The 21,111-nt window shown below is 31.1% G+C and overlaps 1 protein-coding gene across 4 annotated transcripts in view; it reads left to right on the top strand.

Annotated features, from left to right (window-relative positions):
• The window catches only part of LOC113554816 (broad-complex core protein isoforms 1/2/3/4/5-like), a 77,644-nt gene that overhangs the window by 17,970 nt on the left and 38,563 nt on the right, over positions 1–21,111 (top strand). Inside the window, exons 1-2 of one of the 4 annotated variants that reach the window (XM_026958866.1) lie at positions 7,816–8,019; positions 8,085–8,216. The exons of 1 other annotated variant lie outside the window; for it this stretch is intronic. In XM_026958866.1, coding sequence (XP_026814667.1) covers positions 8,004–8,019; positions 8,085–8,216 — 148 coding nt within the window. In that variant the 5' untranslated portion in view covers positions 7,816–8,003. Of the gene's footprint in view, positions 1–7,815; positions 8,020–8,084; positions 8,217–20,136; positions 20,692–21,111 lie in introns of those variants that run through there. 2 more of the 4 variants (XM_026958862.1, XM_026958863.1) reach the window with 2 other exon arrangements.

Here is a 21,111-nt window from a genome sequence, read left to right as displayed (position 1 = left end):
ACTCGTATAATGATGTATGGACTAATTTAGTGTACGATGTACGTGTATCTATACGGATTTATAATATTTATATATGTGATAACTGATAATGATAATAATATTATGATAATATATAGTACATGATACATAGTATAATACGCATTAAGTGCTGAATATTCTCTATAATATAAGACGTATTGGTCAAAAATAATAATTTTGAAAGTAATAATCCACTTTTACGCGGAATACCATAATGTACCTTAATAATATTTTTTATAAAAATTATTACCTATATTATATCTAATGTTATTATATATAGACATGCACGAAGTATGTGTATGAAGTATTTACTCATAAAACAAGGATGTAAATAAGAATAGATAGATAAATATTTAATCAAATATACGAATACAATTGAAAGATTTAAAAGATATATAATTTTTATATGTACAATATATACCGTGGTTTTACAACGATATGTATTTTTTTCATTTTAGTGCGTTATCCATTATATTAGTAATATTATATTATATTATATTACCTTTATCAGGATTTATAATATATCTTACTATCTCAATTATTTTGGGATTTTATTGAAACATAATATTAATGTATAATGGAACATTTATTTAACTATCATTATGTTTTGATCTCGTGGATTACATTCTCCTATATAGGGTCAAGCCATTTGTGAGTTTTTTGTCTAGCTGCTATTATAATATAAATATGAACGAACTACATAATGTTGTACCTGAAAATATGTTTATTTTTGACATTTAAACTGTTTAATTATAATTAATTACCAATTCTTTCTGCATAAATTGAAATATAAAATAAATTCATATTAATTTTCTTCATTAAAATGAAAAGTTTAGACGTTTTATCTACTTATTTATTTTTAATATTGCAGTATTTTAATACGAATGATTGCAGGTACCATCGTAGGTTATATAAAAAGTAATTTAGTCATATAAAACATGTATATTACGAACATTAATGAACCATTCAATCATATTTTATATTGAGTGCATTAAAAACACTTAATACCTACCATTTATATATATATATATGTATATATTAAATTTATATTCATAAATTGTCGGTGCTCCATAAGACGCAATGACAACTACCTGTACGTATGCTACAAATGTTTTGTAGATATAAATTACTGTATGCAAAAAAAAAAAAAAAATAACAATAATAATAAAATAACCATCGTCGCCAGACGCAGTTCGCGCCACCCGTTAGCGGTGCCTCACCTGTCCACGTTTTTAGAATTTATCATGCACATATTAATTTTGCCCGGCAGACTAGTAAAGTATCCCAAGGTCAACAGCCCGTATAGTGTCTGTCTACTGTCTAGCTTACATAATTTACAAAATGCAACTCCCATGGTCATACTATATAAATACGTATATATAATATAATATATACTTATATGTATAATATATATTATACTGTATTTACAACAGTCCGATATATATTATATATTATGGTTCGCGGAAATAGCGATAGTGGTAGTAGCATTCAAATATCTTTTCGTATATTTGTGCACGAGTGTATGTGAATTAGCCTGTTGATCGTTCAAATTGTATGTAATATTATAACGCCACCCTTACACTGCACCGTGCCGTTGCCGCTGTCGCCACCGTCGTGTTGCAGGCAATACTCTGTGAAAAAAAAATGAGGAAACAGCTCGTAAATTTAAGCGTTTAGAGAAAAAAAAGAAAACGACCTGTTTACTGAAAAGGGTTGGTGTAAAATATAACGGTTTTGCACCCCCATATAAGTTCTATAATACATGTATAGACGCCGTTAAGCGGCAACGGTTTTTCCCACTTTCAGTTCTATACACTTTCTTCTATTTTTATTCGTATATCATTCATGTGTGCCTATACTTTCAAATATTTCCCTAAACTCTGAAAAAAATCATCTTCCGTTACCAAATATTTAATTTAACTAATGTTTTACATAAAAATAAAACGTATAAATATAGCTATTAGTTGTGTATGTAAACACATGGTATGTGAGTTAGTTGTAAAAAACAAAAACGGTGGCGTAGAAATTATGGAAAAGGAAAAAATTGTTTGGATGCAGTTTTTATGCACGAATAAAATTATAATATAATATGCATAAAAGTGCAGTAGAATATTATCAGACTTGCAACATGAATTACGCGAATCTGCATTGCGCGTAAGTCTTAGGGCTAGGTAATTATATGGGAACACTGTGTTAGCCGCCGCAGGGACTCTATATAGGTATAAAAACACTTCTCTGTTAGTAATTGGATAATGTTTATTAATGACGTATAATTTTAACTTATACAATTTTTCCCTCTCTCAGATTGTGATTTGTCTCTGTCTCTCCTTCTTTCACTCTGTTTCTGTCTCTCTCTCTCGCTCTCTTTGGAAAATCTATACGTTTTTCTCGCTAGGAGCATAATAAATAATAAAGTATATGATACGTTTATACAATTATACATTTATATCTGATTATAATCATTTAAAATGCACGCATTATGCAGCAAACGACAAACTGCATGTACCTATACATATATTATATTATGTATATATATATAATGCAATTTATCATAGTGTATAGGTATATCATATACCTTTATACATTATATACACACTCACGGGGAGCAGTGCATTTGCCACCGATTCGTTGTTCTCCCGAAAATGTAAAACCGGTTTGGAAAATATTTTTGCACCGGCCGTATTATATTATGCACGTCAATACGATATATATATATAAATATATAATACGTTTGCATAAAACGAATAAATGACCTCTAGTGCAGACCAAACGCCTGTAGGTTATAATATGTACCTATATCAAATGCCTGTTGCTGCTCGCAGTATAGGTATTCGCGTATTATGTATGATATACATAGATGTTGCATTCTTAATGATTGTGATCTGCAGTATAAAGAAATTTTATCGCAATTTATGTACTCGAAAATTATCGCAAATCTCAGGTAGGTCTAAGTGTTGTACATAATAAGCGCGTGATGGTAACTTGGCGTTGAAGTCATAATTTTGACCAGCCATCAGAAATTCAAAAATTACATACCGCCGGCCTATGATAATATGTTACTATTTCGTGGCAACTAGGTATATACTATATTTTATAAAATAAGATGGGCGGAATACGTTTAAATATAATGGACGCACAATATTTACAAACGACTATTATTCAATTTAAAAATAAGTTTTCGTTATTATTAAGTTGTTAATTTTGAATAATTATAAAATAAAATATATAAATATTTCAATATTTGTAAACTATTTAATATCATTATATTGTGCACAACAAAGCTATTTATTATAATTATTTATTGTCTACACCTTATCTATATGAAGTACAAGTATTATATAAAAAAAATTATGGTTTCTAAGACGCACATAGATATAGTTGGTCATTGTGCATGCGTAATAATATATTGGCACATGATGTGTAAATTCAAATTTGTATTAATATAATATATTCGATCATATTATAATAAAGTAGCAATTAAGCAATCAAATCCAATTCGATAGTTATCAATTATTATAGCTATTACAATGCATTAGGTGTCTCAATGGTGAATAATAATTAATACGAGTATATTCTACCAAAATACATTACCAATAGAGGGTTTGATCGTACTTTTCTTCCATAAGACAAAACAGAATTTTACACACATACACATACGATTTGCTAACTTTAGCCATTTATTGTATATTATGTGTACTATATCCATGCATCATACGTATACATAGATGTTATTCTCTGTATACAGTGACTGAATATACGAATATACTTGAATGATAATAAATTAATAACTTACGTATAATAAATAATAATAATAACTTACATGATACACGGATATATTCATACATACAAATTCAATTCTAACCTTATTAAAGTACTATTTAAGAGTGTTTTATGTCTACATATATATTTAGGACTAGAACAAATATATATATATATATATGACTCAACTATGATATACTGAGGTTCTAAGATGTATTAAGTCTATAAAGTGCGTATATTTACATGTGATTTGATTATTTTTAATAGACACGACAACGCTTCTTTCGTGTATGATGTAGTCTTACTACATAAGATTCTATTTTTTATGAAGTTTAATGAATTAATACTTAATATAAAAACAATGAAAATACAAAGAAGTATTATATTTATAAGTATTTAAGTATATTTATATTTTATATATACAGCATAAATATTAAAACTATGTTAGTATGTTATAATTTATAAATTATTATATCATAATAGGTATAATGAAAATCATTATTATTTATTCTTAACTTATTACCTTATAAAATGGACGTCTGCATGATGACTGCATTTACGTATTATATAATAATGATGCATAATTATATATTTATATCAGTATGATAATACAGGTAGTATGGTTGGATGACGGTAGTGTTTATATATACATATATGTCTTTTTATATATAACGTGTTCAATAATAAATTTCGAATAAATGGCTTAACAAAAAAAAATTGTTACCAAATTAAGAAAAATCTCGTATAAACGTTTCTAAACAAGATACTAAAAACTATGAACATTCAATGTTTTCAATGTATACTATGTATAAAGGTATACTGAAACAGTATAATGATATTGTGTACACTGGGTGCAGTATGTTGTAAAGGTATATTATATTAGATTTATATATTATGTCGAATGTCGATATTGAAAATAATTTACTTACCTTTAGAAAAATTATCAATTGGTAATCAATAGTTAGCTGTATGCATAGTTAATCGTAATTGATGAGTGATGAGTGATGATGACCTTCACGTGATTGACACGTATTTGCCTACAGACTAGTTATTACCTAACTATATACTTAATATGTTTGTTATATAAATTTATATATATTTAATTATGAGGAGTTAAAAATTTCCCTAAATCAAAACAATAAATTAACGGGATAAATTTTTATTTTTACGTCTAGCACGTAAACGAATGAAAACACAATTACATAATAATAATAATAATAATATTATGGTTATTGTCGTTGGACAGTTTGTTGTATAATATTCACATATCCGTGCGCACATTATTGTTGTTCAATCATGCTCATTTATATTTCATATAGAAACATTCAGCCTCTTTCAATCGGACATTCCAGCACATTACAGATCGTTATTCGTTTAAAAACTATTATAGTAATACAAATGCATTATATGCTATTACTTAATTATCATATTTATCAATGTAAAAATATAATATTAGTACCGATATATAATAATAATAATAATATACTAAATATACTACATATTATAATAGTATAGCAATATAATATAGTACATTGAACAACTGTTGTATATGCCACTGATAGTCATCGCTTAAAAAAAATTTTTTACCTACTATAAATTAAAATAAACATAGACGTATTGAGATTTTAGATAATAAATGTCTAGACATTGAAAGGTCAATGCTAGCTTTTTATCATCGTCCGAATATTATGTGTTGCCTTTACCCTTTCCCATGTGTAAACTATATTCTTAGGTAGCGCACCTACTATAATGTGAGTAATACCCAAAACATTCGAAATTATATTTTTTCGCACTGTAGCAATGTAAAACATAAAGAATAACTTTATATCAGCGATTGTGCTTTACAATATTATTTAATCCGTTTTACGGCCGCATATAAAATATATTATTTTGTTTTTTACCCTCGGATGGTGGGTGGAAAGTGGAAACACGTAAAAAAGTTTATCATTTCCCAAACAACATGATCAATTTGTGAAAATAAACAAATGAAATAGGAACCGTCGTTGTTTTTATGATGGGAGCTGCGGAGGTATACGCGGATATATTATATATAGAAAGAGAATACGCATTTCTCGATGCTGTTGGACCGCGCCGCCGCCGCCGACGACGACGACGACGACGACGGTGAACACAATATATTATTATAATGATAGTAAAACGCATTCCAAAATGGATATAAATTACAGGGGTTTTTCATTTCCTCCGCTCTATACCGCTGCCGCCGGACGGATCTCGAGGACCTTTTGAGCATTTTGATGTACGAGCCGAATTTGTCAAACCGGAAGGCGGTGGCGTGTATTTCAACCCTCGTAAAAAAAAAAAAAACACAACCATACGCGAAATACTTTATAATCATATATATATATATATATATATATAATATATACGCGAGGCCACTCGAAAGTTCTTTTCCTTTCGTTTTTTCCCATTTTTTTTTTTTATCTTCATTTTGTTCAAGCGATGTAAAACGATAGGAAACACGAAAAACGTAATTTGGAATTAGCGGTTTCACGAAGTACTTCATGGAATATATTGATTTTCCTTTTTAGGCTTACCACCATTCCGCCGAATCTTTTTACTACGCGCTACATATACACAACGGCGTAGTTTTGTGCCGTTATTTGTTTACTACAGCAGCCAGCTGGGCTCCTTGATTCCAAAGTTATTTACCCTTTAATTTCCTCAAAAATATTGTTGTATACAAAAAATGCTCACATAGCGTTCAATCTTGAACAACGGCGCGTTTTCCAATAACGGCAACAACAATGGTTTCGATATTGATATGATAAAAAATAGTGCCTATAGAGTTAGAAATATAAACGATATATTAATTTGTGTAAAATTGGTTATACGTATCTATTATTTTAACATGATTATCACATAGTATGAATAAAATATTTCCACATTTGTTCAATGTGTGCTAGATAAAAAATTTAATAACGAATAATTTAAGATTTTTAGTATTTTAATTTAAGTAACATAATAATATATAACAAATTTAAGTTAAGCGTTAAACTAGTACTAAAATCTTCTTGAAAAATTATTATTTCTTATAGTAGAATGTGAACTAATTGTTCACATATTAAATTAACGTATTCAAGTCTATTATAATAAAAACTATAATAACACAATAACCTTAAGAAACATCCTTCAGAATATGTAAAAATGTATTTTCAATGTTTTAACTTTTAATATCTTTTATGATAAACGAAAGATTTAGAATATTTAACTGTTATTTAATATCAATTTTCTTAATTTGTAAATCATCATTTAAACTAATTAATGAATAAAATTAATCAATGTAAATACATTAAAACTATTATTTATTATTGTGAAAAAGTAATTTGCATTTGATTTAGGTGCTCACTGATATAAATAGACTTAAGAACATACATATTTTTAAGAAACTTAAAAACGCCAATATAGCCAATTTTTCGATTTCCAGTGTAATAATAGATATATGATGGTTGGTGATTAAAATTCTAGTCGTTATACGGTAGACGTAGAAATGTCGAATCTATTAATATTGTCAAACAAAAATAATGACCTCGAAATTCAAAATCGAAATGACAACGCCGTTTCATGGTTGGGAAGAGAATATAACTCCCAGACAAAATTAAAAATAAAATTTTTTCTCCGTCGTGGGCGAGGAAAAAATTTGCCATTTTATTAGTGTGCGTGCTCGTGTGTATATGCATATTTTGAGAACTGCTTAATGTCGGCGGCGGCGGCGATGCAACTGTGCCGCATTCACTTTCGAGAGCCGGAACCCACACCATTATATTATTTTTTTTTTTTTACTAGAACGCCAGACGTCTAGGTCTTATATGTGTGTGTGAAGATGTGAGTGTGTGCAGTGTGTACAGTGTATGTGTGTACTCAGACGGAGGAGAATGAATAGCGTAATAACAAATAATAATAATAATAATAATAAAAAAAAACCAGAACTAGTTTCTCGGCCCGCGTCTATGCCGGCTAGACGTCTGTGCAGCGGTCGTCTCCTGCAGCTCGGCGCAAACACACACTCATACACAAACACACACTCATACAAGCGCGCATACACCCAAACAGCACTCACACACTACCATCCAGGTACGTACACTTAAATACTCGCGACGCGTGCATGCGTTTACGGAAAAGAAAAAAAAGTCGCACGCAAACGTGTTGGTCCGGTATCCCCGCTAGAATTCGACGGTTTTTAACGAAAGCAATGGAAATAATAAAAGATGATGATGTCGTCGAGTATGCAAATCGTGTTTTTTCGTATAATAGTGTTAAATTTATTTTTTGATTACTATTTATTATAGTTACGAAAGTTCGGTTTTCGGTTTTTCTTGATAATCGTTATTTCATTTTTGGCCTTGTCGGTCCCGTTGGCCCCACGGTACACATCAGATGCATTGGATTTTCGACAGACGCAAATGGTCTTAACGTATTGGGTAAGTGCACGTGATATGATGTATAGCATTATCGGTTGTGTGGTGGTGGAAGTGGAGGAGGGGCAATCGTGACGTATCTGTTTGTGGTGTTTGTATTGGAAATTATTTTTTGTAAGCCTATTATTAAAAAAACTGTTACAAGTACAAAATATTTTCAAGAATTATTGATCTATAATTATGTTAAAATAATATTAATTATAATTTCGTTAATTATCCTTAGTAATAATGATTAATAATAATATTAAAAATACATTTAGAAAGTTTAATAATGATAATTTTATGCTTAAACAGTTTTTAATTCTTGTATCATAATTCATAAATCATAATAAGTGTAAGTTAGTAGACGCATTAGCAAATCGAATTAATTCCGAAATGACCGAAATATCAGATATTTCCGGCAACGTTGCTATCTAAACGTTTGATAAACCCGACAATAACTATTATAACCGTGTCTAGAAACTTCCCTAGGCGAACGCCTATTAATAATTATTATAATATTTTGATTATTTTTAATAACCTGCACTGTCGTCCGAATGCTTCTAAAATAAATAATAATTGTTAGCAAAACAACGCGGTATAGTATCGTATCGTTTAATAATGTAATGTAATATACTCGATGTTGGCAATCGCGTTTTAAAAATATACATTTTTTGATAAGATCAGATGTGTGAAGGTCATAATACGGTTAAATAGTTACAAAGATCGCCGTTATTATTTTCCCCTATATTTCTTATAAATTGTAATTAACTCAGTGAATTGTCTTGAAAAATAAACGTATTCGGCGCATATGTGTCTAGTTGCAAAAATTAGGATAGTTAGGCCTTAGGCACTTACAAAATTGTACAATATTAAAATCATAATAATATTGTAAGTTGTATATTATTAGAAATTTACATATCAAGTCTATGCACACGATTTTTTGCGTGCAATTTGTTGTGCGACTAGTGCTATGCTGGCGAGCGGGCGATCAGTAGTCAGTGGCGTGCGGTGTTTTGTCCGGGAATGTGGGAGACTGACTGCACCTATAATAGGTATACTATTTGTCTTAGACAAGAGTTTATGGATGCCTGTCAAAATAAATGATAAAAAAAACCCGACAGGCTGCGGCTATAGAATAAATGTAATATACTTACTATAATGTATACCAATGTGGTTAATATTAGTGTTATTATTAAATTAGTCGCAAATTAGGAACTTGAGTCGGGTAAAACCGGTGGCAGGTGCGTTCGTACGAGTCTTGGACATACACGGTGCTCTGCGATTACAGTGAAATTTCAACAGTCAAGTCGTTAAGGGGCTTTAGTAGTTTAGTGCTTAACTGACCTTTGACCTGATCGGCTGACCACCAGTTGGGTTAGGTAAGTTGGGTTAAGATATATTTGTATACTGCTGAATGTTGCACTTTTACAGTGTATCGCAGCATTACAGTCGTCATTACAGTTGGGGCAAAACGTTTTGAAAAACTTCGCCCCTATTATCAGTCGAGTGCTACAGCGTTTATCGTTTTAATTATTATTATTAATATTTTTTTTTTCTTCATTTCGTCACGTTCCACTACCGTGTATAACTGTTGTTTTGAAAACAATATTATTATTTAGTGTGCTCTAATAATATTAAAAGATTCACTCAAAGCCGATTTCCTGATTTTTCTTTGTACATTTTAAACTGTATATTGTGTCAATTACAATATTCGACGATATTAACCGATAAATGTTGGTGTCGGAGATATTATATTGTAGCATGCCGGACAATAAAAAATGCCACCTCTTTCGCTATTTATATTTTTATTTAAGTAACCCTCCGGTGTACATTTACGATTTACATTACACCCGGGTCAGGGAGTTTGTTCAAAGAAATTAATTTACTTTGAATTGTTGACACTTTCGGTGTATAAAAAAAAATTGCTAGATAATAAAATGTAAAGTTTGAAAACACCAATTTTTTGTTGATGCCTCGGGCGTTCATTGGTGGTTGGCAATTTTGGCATGGAATATTACGAATATCTATAATAATATACATTATAAACATAATTTTGCAGTATATAATTTGAATATTTATAACATCTGAAAATCTGTACATTTTTATTTTAGACATAACATTATTTGTAATGGTTTTTAGAGCCATTTTCTTCAATCTACTATAGTTAAAGGACAAAATAAATATCTAAATTAAATACTCATGGTAAATTGGTCTATAAAAACTATCTGTATATAACCGTTTTCTCATCCACTCTACCGTGGCGACTCAACTACTATTAAATTTAAAATTTTGTTTACGCGTTATATTTACTTATCTACTTTTAGATAAATAATTTAATCTTATAAAAATTCTCTTTTTAATTATTTTATTTATTAATTACAATTTACACTTTTTTTAATTAAGTCTCGGCTGTAATAATTAATGGATTAAAAAAAAAAAATGTTTTTTTTAGTTATGAGTTTATAATGAATATATCAAATAAATTTTACATGTATAAGTATAAGTAAGTAGCAGGACTTAATAAAATTGAAAATTTTAACTTAACAAATGTAACGCATTTAAGTCGTCTTATCGTATTATAATAATCGGATTCAACTGTGCTAATTATATAATTATATCACATGCAAATAAATTTGAAGGAAAAAGATGAAGCAAATAAAAGGTATTGGCTTGTATGGTCTCTATTATTATTGTTATTATTATTATTTTAGTTATTGTTAAGTATACGTTATAAACAAATGTGATGTTTTTCAACACGATAGGCAGTTATTTTTTATGATAAAATTTTGAACGTAATTGTTGATAGGAAAGCAAATCGTTTTAAGCAAAAAATCGGTCCGAAAATAACATAATTTTTTTATCAGTTCCAAAGAAAGGTTTTATGTTTATTAATATTATTTTATTTTGTTGTGTATAGTGTATACATAGTATATACTCGGTGTATGTGTATTTTTCCTTTAACAGTTTGCGTCGCTGTTTACACACGGACCTGTGCTTTTTAATCGTAAATATTTTTTTCCCCTGTTTGAAACGCGCGTACGCACAGAGGGACAGCCAATGTATATTATATAAAATATATGCCGGGGAAAGGATGTCGGTAATATTTGGGCAAACATCGCGGGCATGCGGCATTCATTTACATCCTCTCCGGCGGTTTTTTATTGCCAGTATTGATTTTATTTCCCGCATGACTAATCAGAATTAGAAGGATAAATTGAACTCCTCCCTCAATGCAATGTTACAAATCCCTTGAGTTAAACTGCGAATTTAAAGTTTCGATCCGGCACACATCCCTTCGTTCTGCCAGCCACTCGTACCAACCGATTTAGTTTTAAAAAATATTCATAATACGACCACCGCGGCCGCCGAGCCGTTGCGTATATTATTGCCTCGATTATTGCGTTGTAATATTATTTTTTTGTAAGAACCGAACTAAAAATGTTTTTTTCTTTCTTGAACGTTTACAGTATTATTTATTTTTTTTTTACCAAAAGACGGTAGGTACGCAGTAGTATTTGGGGACATTGTCGTCGGAATCCCGATTTCCGGGTGTTTTGACCTTTTGCGAAATGCCAAAGCCAAAGCAATGAATAATTCGCTTTTAACCTTTTTTTTCTTCTTCCTATTTGTATATGGTTGTGGAAGTCTTTCAGAAGACATGAAAATATGTGCCAATCAAATCCCGGTTGTGTTTTACACACAAATTATTTTATTTAAATTCGTATACATTCGTACGTATGACACTGTGTACAATATAATATACATATATTACGATATACACTTTATCGTAAAACGGATGAAAATAATAATACGATTTTATTGAATAGTGCACAAATCCCAATAAAATATGATGTGAATACGATCTGCGTGTGCATAATATTATTATAATAACCTTTACTGATATTATATTTTACACTTTGGGTCTCATTTTTCAAGAACGTTGATTACAGTTTTCACGTGTCGTTCCTCGTAAGCAGATTTGTATATTATATGTATATATATTATATTAGTCATAATTTAATACTGCTCTAGACAACGTGTGCGGAGGGGACTTTAACCCTTATATCCCCCCGGGCTCGTATATATACTATATATAGTCACACAATATGTCGGTGACATTATAACAAGAGGAGGGTCGTCTGTTGGTCTCTCGCTTATGTATACATATATATACGAAAATCCCGAGTCATCGAATATAAATGCGTGTGTAATATGTATATATGACCTATTATAAAAGTGAAGGATTGGTATGGTAATAATATTGATCGTCGTTATACATTTGGAAAAGAGAAAGATGTCGTCTCGATTCCGCGCGGTCGTGTACAAAACCTACATAAATAATTCCAACTGTGCCAAAACGTTTAATTATATAAAATTACTAATTAGATATATTATTATGAATATATTTTTACATTGCTTTAAAAAAAAATTATTTTGTTTTTAATATCTCACCGACATACAGCACGTGTTGACAGGAGTTTATATTATTTTATATTGTATAGGTGTGAGTAATATGTGAGGTAGTATGCGTGTATCCGGTAAAAACGTTATATATTATCATAATCTATGACGAAAACCCCTATATTTAGCTATATGGCAGGCCTAATGTTTTAAGTTAAATTGTAGGTTTAATTATTGATATTATTATCATCGTCATCATCATATCCATCGTTCGCTTAAAATAATACATAATAATTATAGGATGGTTAATCCAGATCGAATGCATTATAATATCATGCATATTATTGAATAAAAATCGATGGTTCAAAGTTGTATGTTATTATTATATTTGAATCGCGGTGGAAAAAACATGGCCGGTGATTTTCAAGCACTAGTTTTTAATTATCGAATTCGCTTTCTCACGCACACGTTCACAATTGTAGAGGACTAATCGCTATTGGCAACCTTTCAGAAAACCTGCCGCAAAGCCTTTCAAAAACGCATGCACACTCCACACTCGCGCACACAACATAATAATGTACAAAACCAAACAAAAATGGCCGCACATTACTTCGGTGTGTAACAGCTAGTGCTGCAAGTGCGCGCGGGCCGCCGCTGCCGTTTGTATAAACCGCGAAATAATTTTTGAATGTATACGGAGGATTTTAATAACGAACAAGGTGTAACGGGAGACCATTTTAGATTTTAATGCGATTATCCCTATGGCAACACAGCCGACGATATTCGCTCTGCATGAAACTTTTAATGCTGCGTAAAAGGGTGGTGGCCTAGGCGGGGGTGGCGGCGGTGGTGGCACCGCGGTGGAGGTGGATGAACGACGGTATACTGTGTTATTAATATATATAGTACAGTGGCGCGGTGGCGGTGAGTATAATATATACAATATACATAGGCTCCTCCGGTTTGATTTCCATCCCTGCGCGCGCTTTCGGCAATTCTCTCAAAAATATACCTATAATAATTCCCGTAGTGTATCGGAAGAAGGAGTGGCCGTGCCCGCCGCAGCCGTCACCGACTTTTCATATCGCGCCGCGCCGAAAATACGTAAATATGTATATAATTCACGATTAACGCGCGGCGTTTGTACCATATATTGTTATATCTAAGTAAGTAACCAGCGTGTATTCGGGTCCGTTCGTTCAAGTGTGTGTATGGTAATTGTTTAGTTGCAGATCGAACGGGCTGCGCGTACCTACGCCGGCAATGCGAAGAGGGGTTGAACAGCTAGGATGCCCTCGGTTTTTAATCCCGGATTTCGACGACGAAAACCTAAAATAAATACTTAGCAACTTCCAATACTTACGGTTTCAAACCCATCGAAAATAATAAGAGACCACCGCCGTTATAAATCACTATATTATACATGTATACACACATTGATCGATAAATCATTCTGCAAACGCTTATAGAAAATGAAAAATGTCGATTTCACTTCTGGCCATATTCACGTAGGTACCTACATATAGTTGAAACCGAGTTTGTTGATTTGTTTTATTTATATTTTGTTAAATATAAACGCGAAGACTTTGGCTATGTAGTTTTAACTGTATTATAGGTATATGCTGTGCAGCGAGTGTGTTTTTGATACTTTTTAACTTTTACAATACTTTAAACCTTAAGTAAGTTCATTTATCAAACCTTATGAAAATGTATGAATTTAATTACGATCTAACTGAGAAACTAAGTATCATTCCCAAAAATTATGTTGCGTATTTGCGACTTTGTACTATTATTATTTTTATATAATTTGGCCCCCGTACCGCGGTTAAGATTTTTTTCGTGAATATAAATACTATATTTTCGATCATTTTTATATTACATACATTCATATATTCAATAGTTAATTTATTTGGCTGAACCACGAATACTGTTTTTGATTCAGATAATTGTTTAAACAACTTTGCGTTCTAATAGGTATACTATGTTTATTATTATTTTATCGATTTTCGTACAAAAATATACCACCATGCATATATAGTTGCATATACGAACAGTTCCTAAATAGTTGTTAATTTGTGTCTTATATTATTACATTTTTTATATTTTACGATGATTATCTGACCTTGGATAAAGCATGCTTTGCGATTTGATCGGTATCAATGCGAATCTCAGGGCTTCCACCTGTATTATAAGCTCGTTCACCCTTTACTCCCCAAATAAACCATATGACCTGAAAAATACTATATTTATATACAATTGTGACACATTCACACAGTGACCGTTTCCGATAAGTTTAGTCGTCGTTTTGCCCCGAAAAACTTTATCTGGACCAATACCACAGAGAATATAGTTTTAGTAAGATCGAAATATACATGGTAGTAAAAGAGCATACGTGTGAGTCTCCGGACATTGAATAGTTTTTGTGCGCGTATACTGTATGGTTATAAAAATTGTTCACTTTGCATCACTTCTCTGCCGTTGGCCGTTGCATAATATATTTGATATGTTTTCATTTTAAATAATATGCGCCGCTATTCGTGGAATGTATTCTGTCCAATGTACACGTATTCTAAAAACATAACAACGTACCTATTCTTACTCGATGAAAAATTAAATTATTTACATACCCGCGTTTTAACGAATACCAGTAGTAATATTTCACGATCATGCACACATTCCGTTGATTATTATTTATTGATATGGATTATTTTCTTCTAATTATATGCCGCTCGCTACTTGTTAAATGAGACCAGTAAAACATATTTTGGATTTACCTTGGTGTTCTCTCTTCGATACTTATTACTTTTATTTTTGTTGTTAAATTAGTGTATTGTATAATCACTATTAGTTATACTTATACAATGTTACAACCGTTTTAACTAAATATTCGATCGATTCCGTGATCAACGTTTTCTCTCTCTCACAAACAAGTTCTATAACGTGTGGATTACGCGAAGAGATTTGTAGATGATGTTTAAAAATAATATTCAAAAACGAAATCTCTTAAAAATTCGAAAATAAATTTAAACTTGTTCATAAAATTATTAGTCCATGTATATCAATTTAAAAAAAAAAATAAATATTTACAACATTTGTGAGTGCAATTCAATTTTACGGATGGATAATAGTAGTTCTGTTTGGCATTTGTTCAAATTATGTTTGACAAATGAAATATCGATAAGACCTATTTAAAATAATTCAAACATTTCTATTTACAGATTAACGAGTTTTTATTAAGTACATCGCATTTTATTTTCTCATTTATTCAAAGACAAACAAGTTTTCATGTACAATTTTTTTTTTACATCAATGGTGTATTGTCTTTTAAACTAATTCATTTTCATAATTCGATTTCACCGTGAAATAAATGGTACCTATTATTTATAAATCATTACAACTGCGTACAGACTATGTAATAATTGTAATACATAGGTAACATAGATGTAATATAGTAATTAAATATCAAGTTCCACCATACAGAATAAAACAAATAATAAAATATTTAGGTACTTATGTTTAAAATTTGAAAGTATTGTGTTGTACTTTAATAGAAAAAGTTATTTCGATAAAATTTAATTTCCAACAATTATCGTCTGCTGATTTTTTCGCATTAATTTCTTGTTAAAATGTATAAAATGTCTTAAAAATAATACATTTTATTTTTACGGTTTCTGATGGAAAACAAAATGAAAAACAAAAATCGAGAATATCGTGTATTAAAAATTAAGAATATAATAAAATATAATATGTTGTCATATTGGAAAATAACAGTTTTTGATAATTTACACTATTACATCAAACATTATATTGGAAGTTATTACAACAGAATTTCTACAGTTATCGTAATATGACGGTACAGTTATAAAATCGTTACAATGTTCAGCGTTGTATTTACCATCATTTCATCAACACTCCCGGGCTTTAACTGCATGCATAACCACAAGTTAATGCTACAAATCATTTGAACAATTAATTTGGGTTATATATGTGTATTATTATATTATATTCATATGCATAATCTTATGTAGATGATATGGTGGCAATTTGTTCTACAAAAACAATTATAAAGAGAAGACTGTTAAGCTCGCTAAAGTTATGTTTTTTCGAGAAAACTATAAATCATTAGACGATTTCCCGTGCGCGTAGTATATACATACCGAACGTAATAGAGATTTTGCGGAATTTTACTTAATTTATTCTTAAGAGCGTTTTGCCATATTTTTAAACCGTTGACGATGCGCCGTTTATTAATATATTAGACAGACATTTGAGACACGTTTAAGATTATACATGTAACGCTTGTAAAATCACTATAAGCAGTGTGTTTTCGCGTTATTGGGTTAGTGGTTTTTTTGAATTATCAAACACGTTTTATCTTATTAAATTTCATAAAATTTCAATACCAAATTCAACAATTTATATTGTTATATAATCTATAATTTGTGATACTATGTTACATTCAGTACAATAATACACATAATAACATAGTATTAATGGTTTATTTTCGGGTTAATAATAAATTGTATTCGACTTTACCAGTAATTCGTAAAACTAATAACTAATCAATATAGATTAAAATTTAAACATATTAATCATAATATTCATAATATTACACTAACGGTCAATATAATAGATATTGGACGACAGTTAAAAATGAAAAATAACATTTTATTGTGTAGAAATAATAGAATTATTTTTCAGAAATTACAATAGAACCACACAAATTAAACGATTAATAAAATAGTGTGGGCTTATCATAATTTATACGATTAATTATAATATAATGGCAATCATATTACGGACGTGTTTACTCGCTTTTATTTGGTAACCTAGGATTGAAAATTAGTCGGAAATTAAAAAGTAAAATTCCCGAAGAGCTTTATGAGTTTTTGAGCGGTTTCTAAAAATTGTCACATAGTATTAAAATACGTGTAGTGTACTAATGTACATCATACTTTTAATATTCGTTTAGCGCAAATGGGTAATAAAAGGGTTCGGATATACCTTCTGTAAAGGGATCGTCTCTACGTTTGGAATGGTCTGTGTCGAGCAGGAGTCTTTTTTGTCACCTGGGTTGCCGTTTCCGCCACAAAGCAAACATTTGTGAATGTTATAAAAGCAAGTTGTTGTTAACCACAGCATTTAAGTTACGCGATTTTCTCTGAAGAACGGTAAACAAAATATTGTACGATAATACATATAATAATTTATTATAGTATACAACGTGTTTAGGCGCCTTGTATCGGTATCTACTTCTAAATATTCCTTAGCTCAAGGACCTTGAAATACCGTGTGTTGTGATAACCAGGGCTTTAGAGTATATCCAAATACACATTTCCAGAAAATTTCACACTTATCCCGAAATCATAAAATATCACTGAATATGGGTGTTAAACTCGAAAATACCTAATTATTTTCAAATTCAAAATAATTGTTCCTCGTCAATCTTAGGTTTAGGATCGTGATCGATGGATCAAAATTACTAAAGGCTTAGAAAACCTTAACTATACACGGTGAAAAAATAGTTATTTAGGAAAAACAAAATGGTATTGCTAACTAAAAGAGTGAAGGAGTTAAAAATGAGAAATTTCCGCAACAATATGTAATTCAGAAACTTCTAATTATCATAGAAAACCATATTTTAATATATGGTTGAATGACTGAGATATATAGTGATACATAACATATAAGACGGGTCACACCGTATGTATGTATACGATGTATTTATAATACGCTGGAGTGCTAGATAGTAGGTTCACAAAAAAGTATTGCCCAATTATATTAATTAACTTTTATTCGTGTAATTTTAGTGGGTCTAATATTGGTAATGACCAAAAATAAAAAAAATCATAGGAAAATACTTGAAAACAATATTTTTTTTTAATAAATTGTTAAACGTAGACAATATAACACTAATATCGTTGACCATTAAAATATACTTAGATTATGCCCAAATCTTATTGATTTTAATCACAAAAACTTTCTTACTTTTTATAAAAATATTAATTAATTAAAATTATAATCAAAGGTTATGTATACAAGCTATAGACTGGGGGCTACTTGTTGGATACGAAACTAAATAATTGTATACACTATTATGTATAATATGTTATTTACACGTCAACAGTCGTGTTCTGTGCCGCGACATTTTCATAATAACAGCCTCGAGCAGTACAGTTTCTTATCTAATACGGTTTATTCTTCATTATTATGAATAATTTAAATTTACCAACATTTCTCAGTTTTCTTTTTTGGCGTTGTTTTTCAACATATATAATAATACCGTCCCGAAATTTGTCAAGCCTAAATTTGTTCACTAGTCGGTAGTCGCTTAAAATATTTTATGTATAACTTATGTTATAAATATTTTTCTATTATTATTATTATCGTGGGCTTCACGACTGTAGTGCACGATCACACGTCATGTAAAAGAGGTTAATAATAACAAATAATAAATTTAATATATTATAATTATTTTTTTTTTTTAATTAAAGTTTAAAACTTAGGAGGCAGAGACTACAGTTAAAGTTTAATATGATGTATACGTTATGATCCGTGTTGTTCGCGGTGATAAAAAAAGGTTGGGAAACACTGGTTAGTGGTTTAAGATATTTTTTTTACAACTGTTTACATAAAAAAATTATTATTAGTAGTTCTATATATTCATTTGTGGAACCCAAAATTTAATTTTACTCAATAATCCAAGACACACTATTTCTTCGTTTAGTAATTTATATATAAATAATACATCTATAATAAGCAGTCCCTCCGAAATGACCATGGTGAAAGGTGTTAAAGTAGGTACATCTCTTTTCAATAACAGATGTAATGATATTAGTAGGTCTGATAAATTTAGTTTGAAAGCCATTTTACGTATACAACGATGACATGTTGTTATTTTAAATATATCTACAAGAACTGCCGTAACTGGATGCGCGTATGTATACAAAAGGAATTTATAAGATTTAAAAAAAAAAAAAAGGAAATATCGATGGAGGGGAGGGTGAGATACGTACGGCGGACGTGTAATACACGCATCGAAATATGTCGGGCGGCGGGGTGCAACGACGAGAAATTTGCGAAAAGACCAAATGCACGGAACAATAGTGTATATTATATTTTAGTAAGAGAGTCGGAGAGAGAGGAAAAATATAATCTCCCGACCGTGGTTAAGTCGGGTCCTCTCGCGCTCGGGAGTCTGCGTCCGTGAATGTGTATATATAAATAAATATAAGTATAGTTTTACGTGTGCGTATTCGTGTACATGTGTGCGCGCTTCGGTTATATTATATTATTATTGGGAGTGAGACCGACCGACCGGCCGGCCGGCCGCCCGGGGAGGAGTGGCGCGCGCGCGATCTGCGAGAGGAACTGGTTCAAGATTCGTTGCACCGACGAAAAAAAAATAAACACCGTCTACATGACAGTTTGCGTTTCGATGCAACGCAAGTACAACCAGTTCGCAAATATTACTATTACTATTATTATTATTATTATTATTATTATTCTTTTCGGTCAGCTCTTCGCACGCGCGCGCGAGTGTGTGCATGTTGTTTGTGTGCAGTGCGCGCGCGATCGCGTATGTGTCTATATATTGTGTGTACCCATTAATAGTCTTAGATAGTAATAGGTACGTCGTGGTCGATAATATTACCTATCTAAAATTTTTATTAATCGATATTATTAAATGTTATTATTTTATTAATAGCCGTCGTTTTTACAAGTGCCCACAGTGCGTTTCCCGCGGTAACGGTAAGGATTCCTGTTTTCGGTATACTCACACCGTGTGCGTTCCGTCCGCCCAGCGATTTTCGTATTTCTTTTCTTATTTTTTAATTTTTTAATTTCATTTTTTAACCGCCGGCCAATTATCGAAAACGGCGGCGACGGTGTCGGTGGTTGCGGCGGCCCACGATTTTCAGTGACGACCGTAGTCGTACGACCGACTGACGCGTGTCGTAAAGCGTAGGTACCTTCGACCGACCGACCGACCGACCGACAGACCGACCGACCACCACCACGGCGGCGGCAATCGCGTGTCCTCGTGCCATGACCTGCCAGTTTCCGGTCCGGCCTCAACTACTACCGTTGCAGGGTAAGCGAAACCATGATTTCATGTTGATATTTTTTATACGGGATTTAGATCGATTTTTATTTAGCTTTATCGTACCATAATCCCTCGTATAGGTAGATTGGCTCTAAATAGCGATCTTTTATATGCTTATAAATATCCAACGCGACGCGCGTGACTAATCCGCTACTCTATTATTCTGTGAAATCCCTTTTTTAAACTTGATGACTTGTGTGTTGCGATATTTTAAAACGAACGAATTAACAACAATTATTGTGACTAAATACCCCACACCGACAACGTGTTGTAGGAGTAGGACGTCGCCGCTATTTATTTGTCACCGTATATAGGTAGGCCATATTATTATTATATTATTATATGTACATTTTATAAACGTGTTCCTCTCTATGATAAAAAATTAAAATATAAATTAAACACGAGTTG

The sequence above is a fragment of the Rhopalosiphum maidis genome, chromosome 2 (assembly GCF_003676215.2).
Source record: "Rhopalosiphum maidis isolate BTI-1 chromosome 2, ASM367621v3, whole genome shotgun sequence".
Classification (NCBI taxonomy): Eukaryota; Metazoa; Arthropoda; class Insecta; order Hemiptera; family Aphididae; genus Rhopalosiphum; species Rhopalosiphum maidis.
Note: the sequence above shows the minus strand (reverse complement) of the source record. Positions and strands in the feature narration are given on the sequence as shown.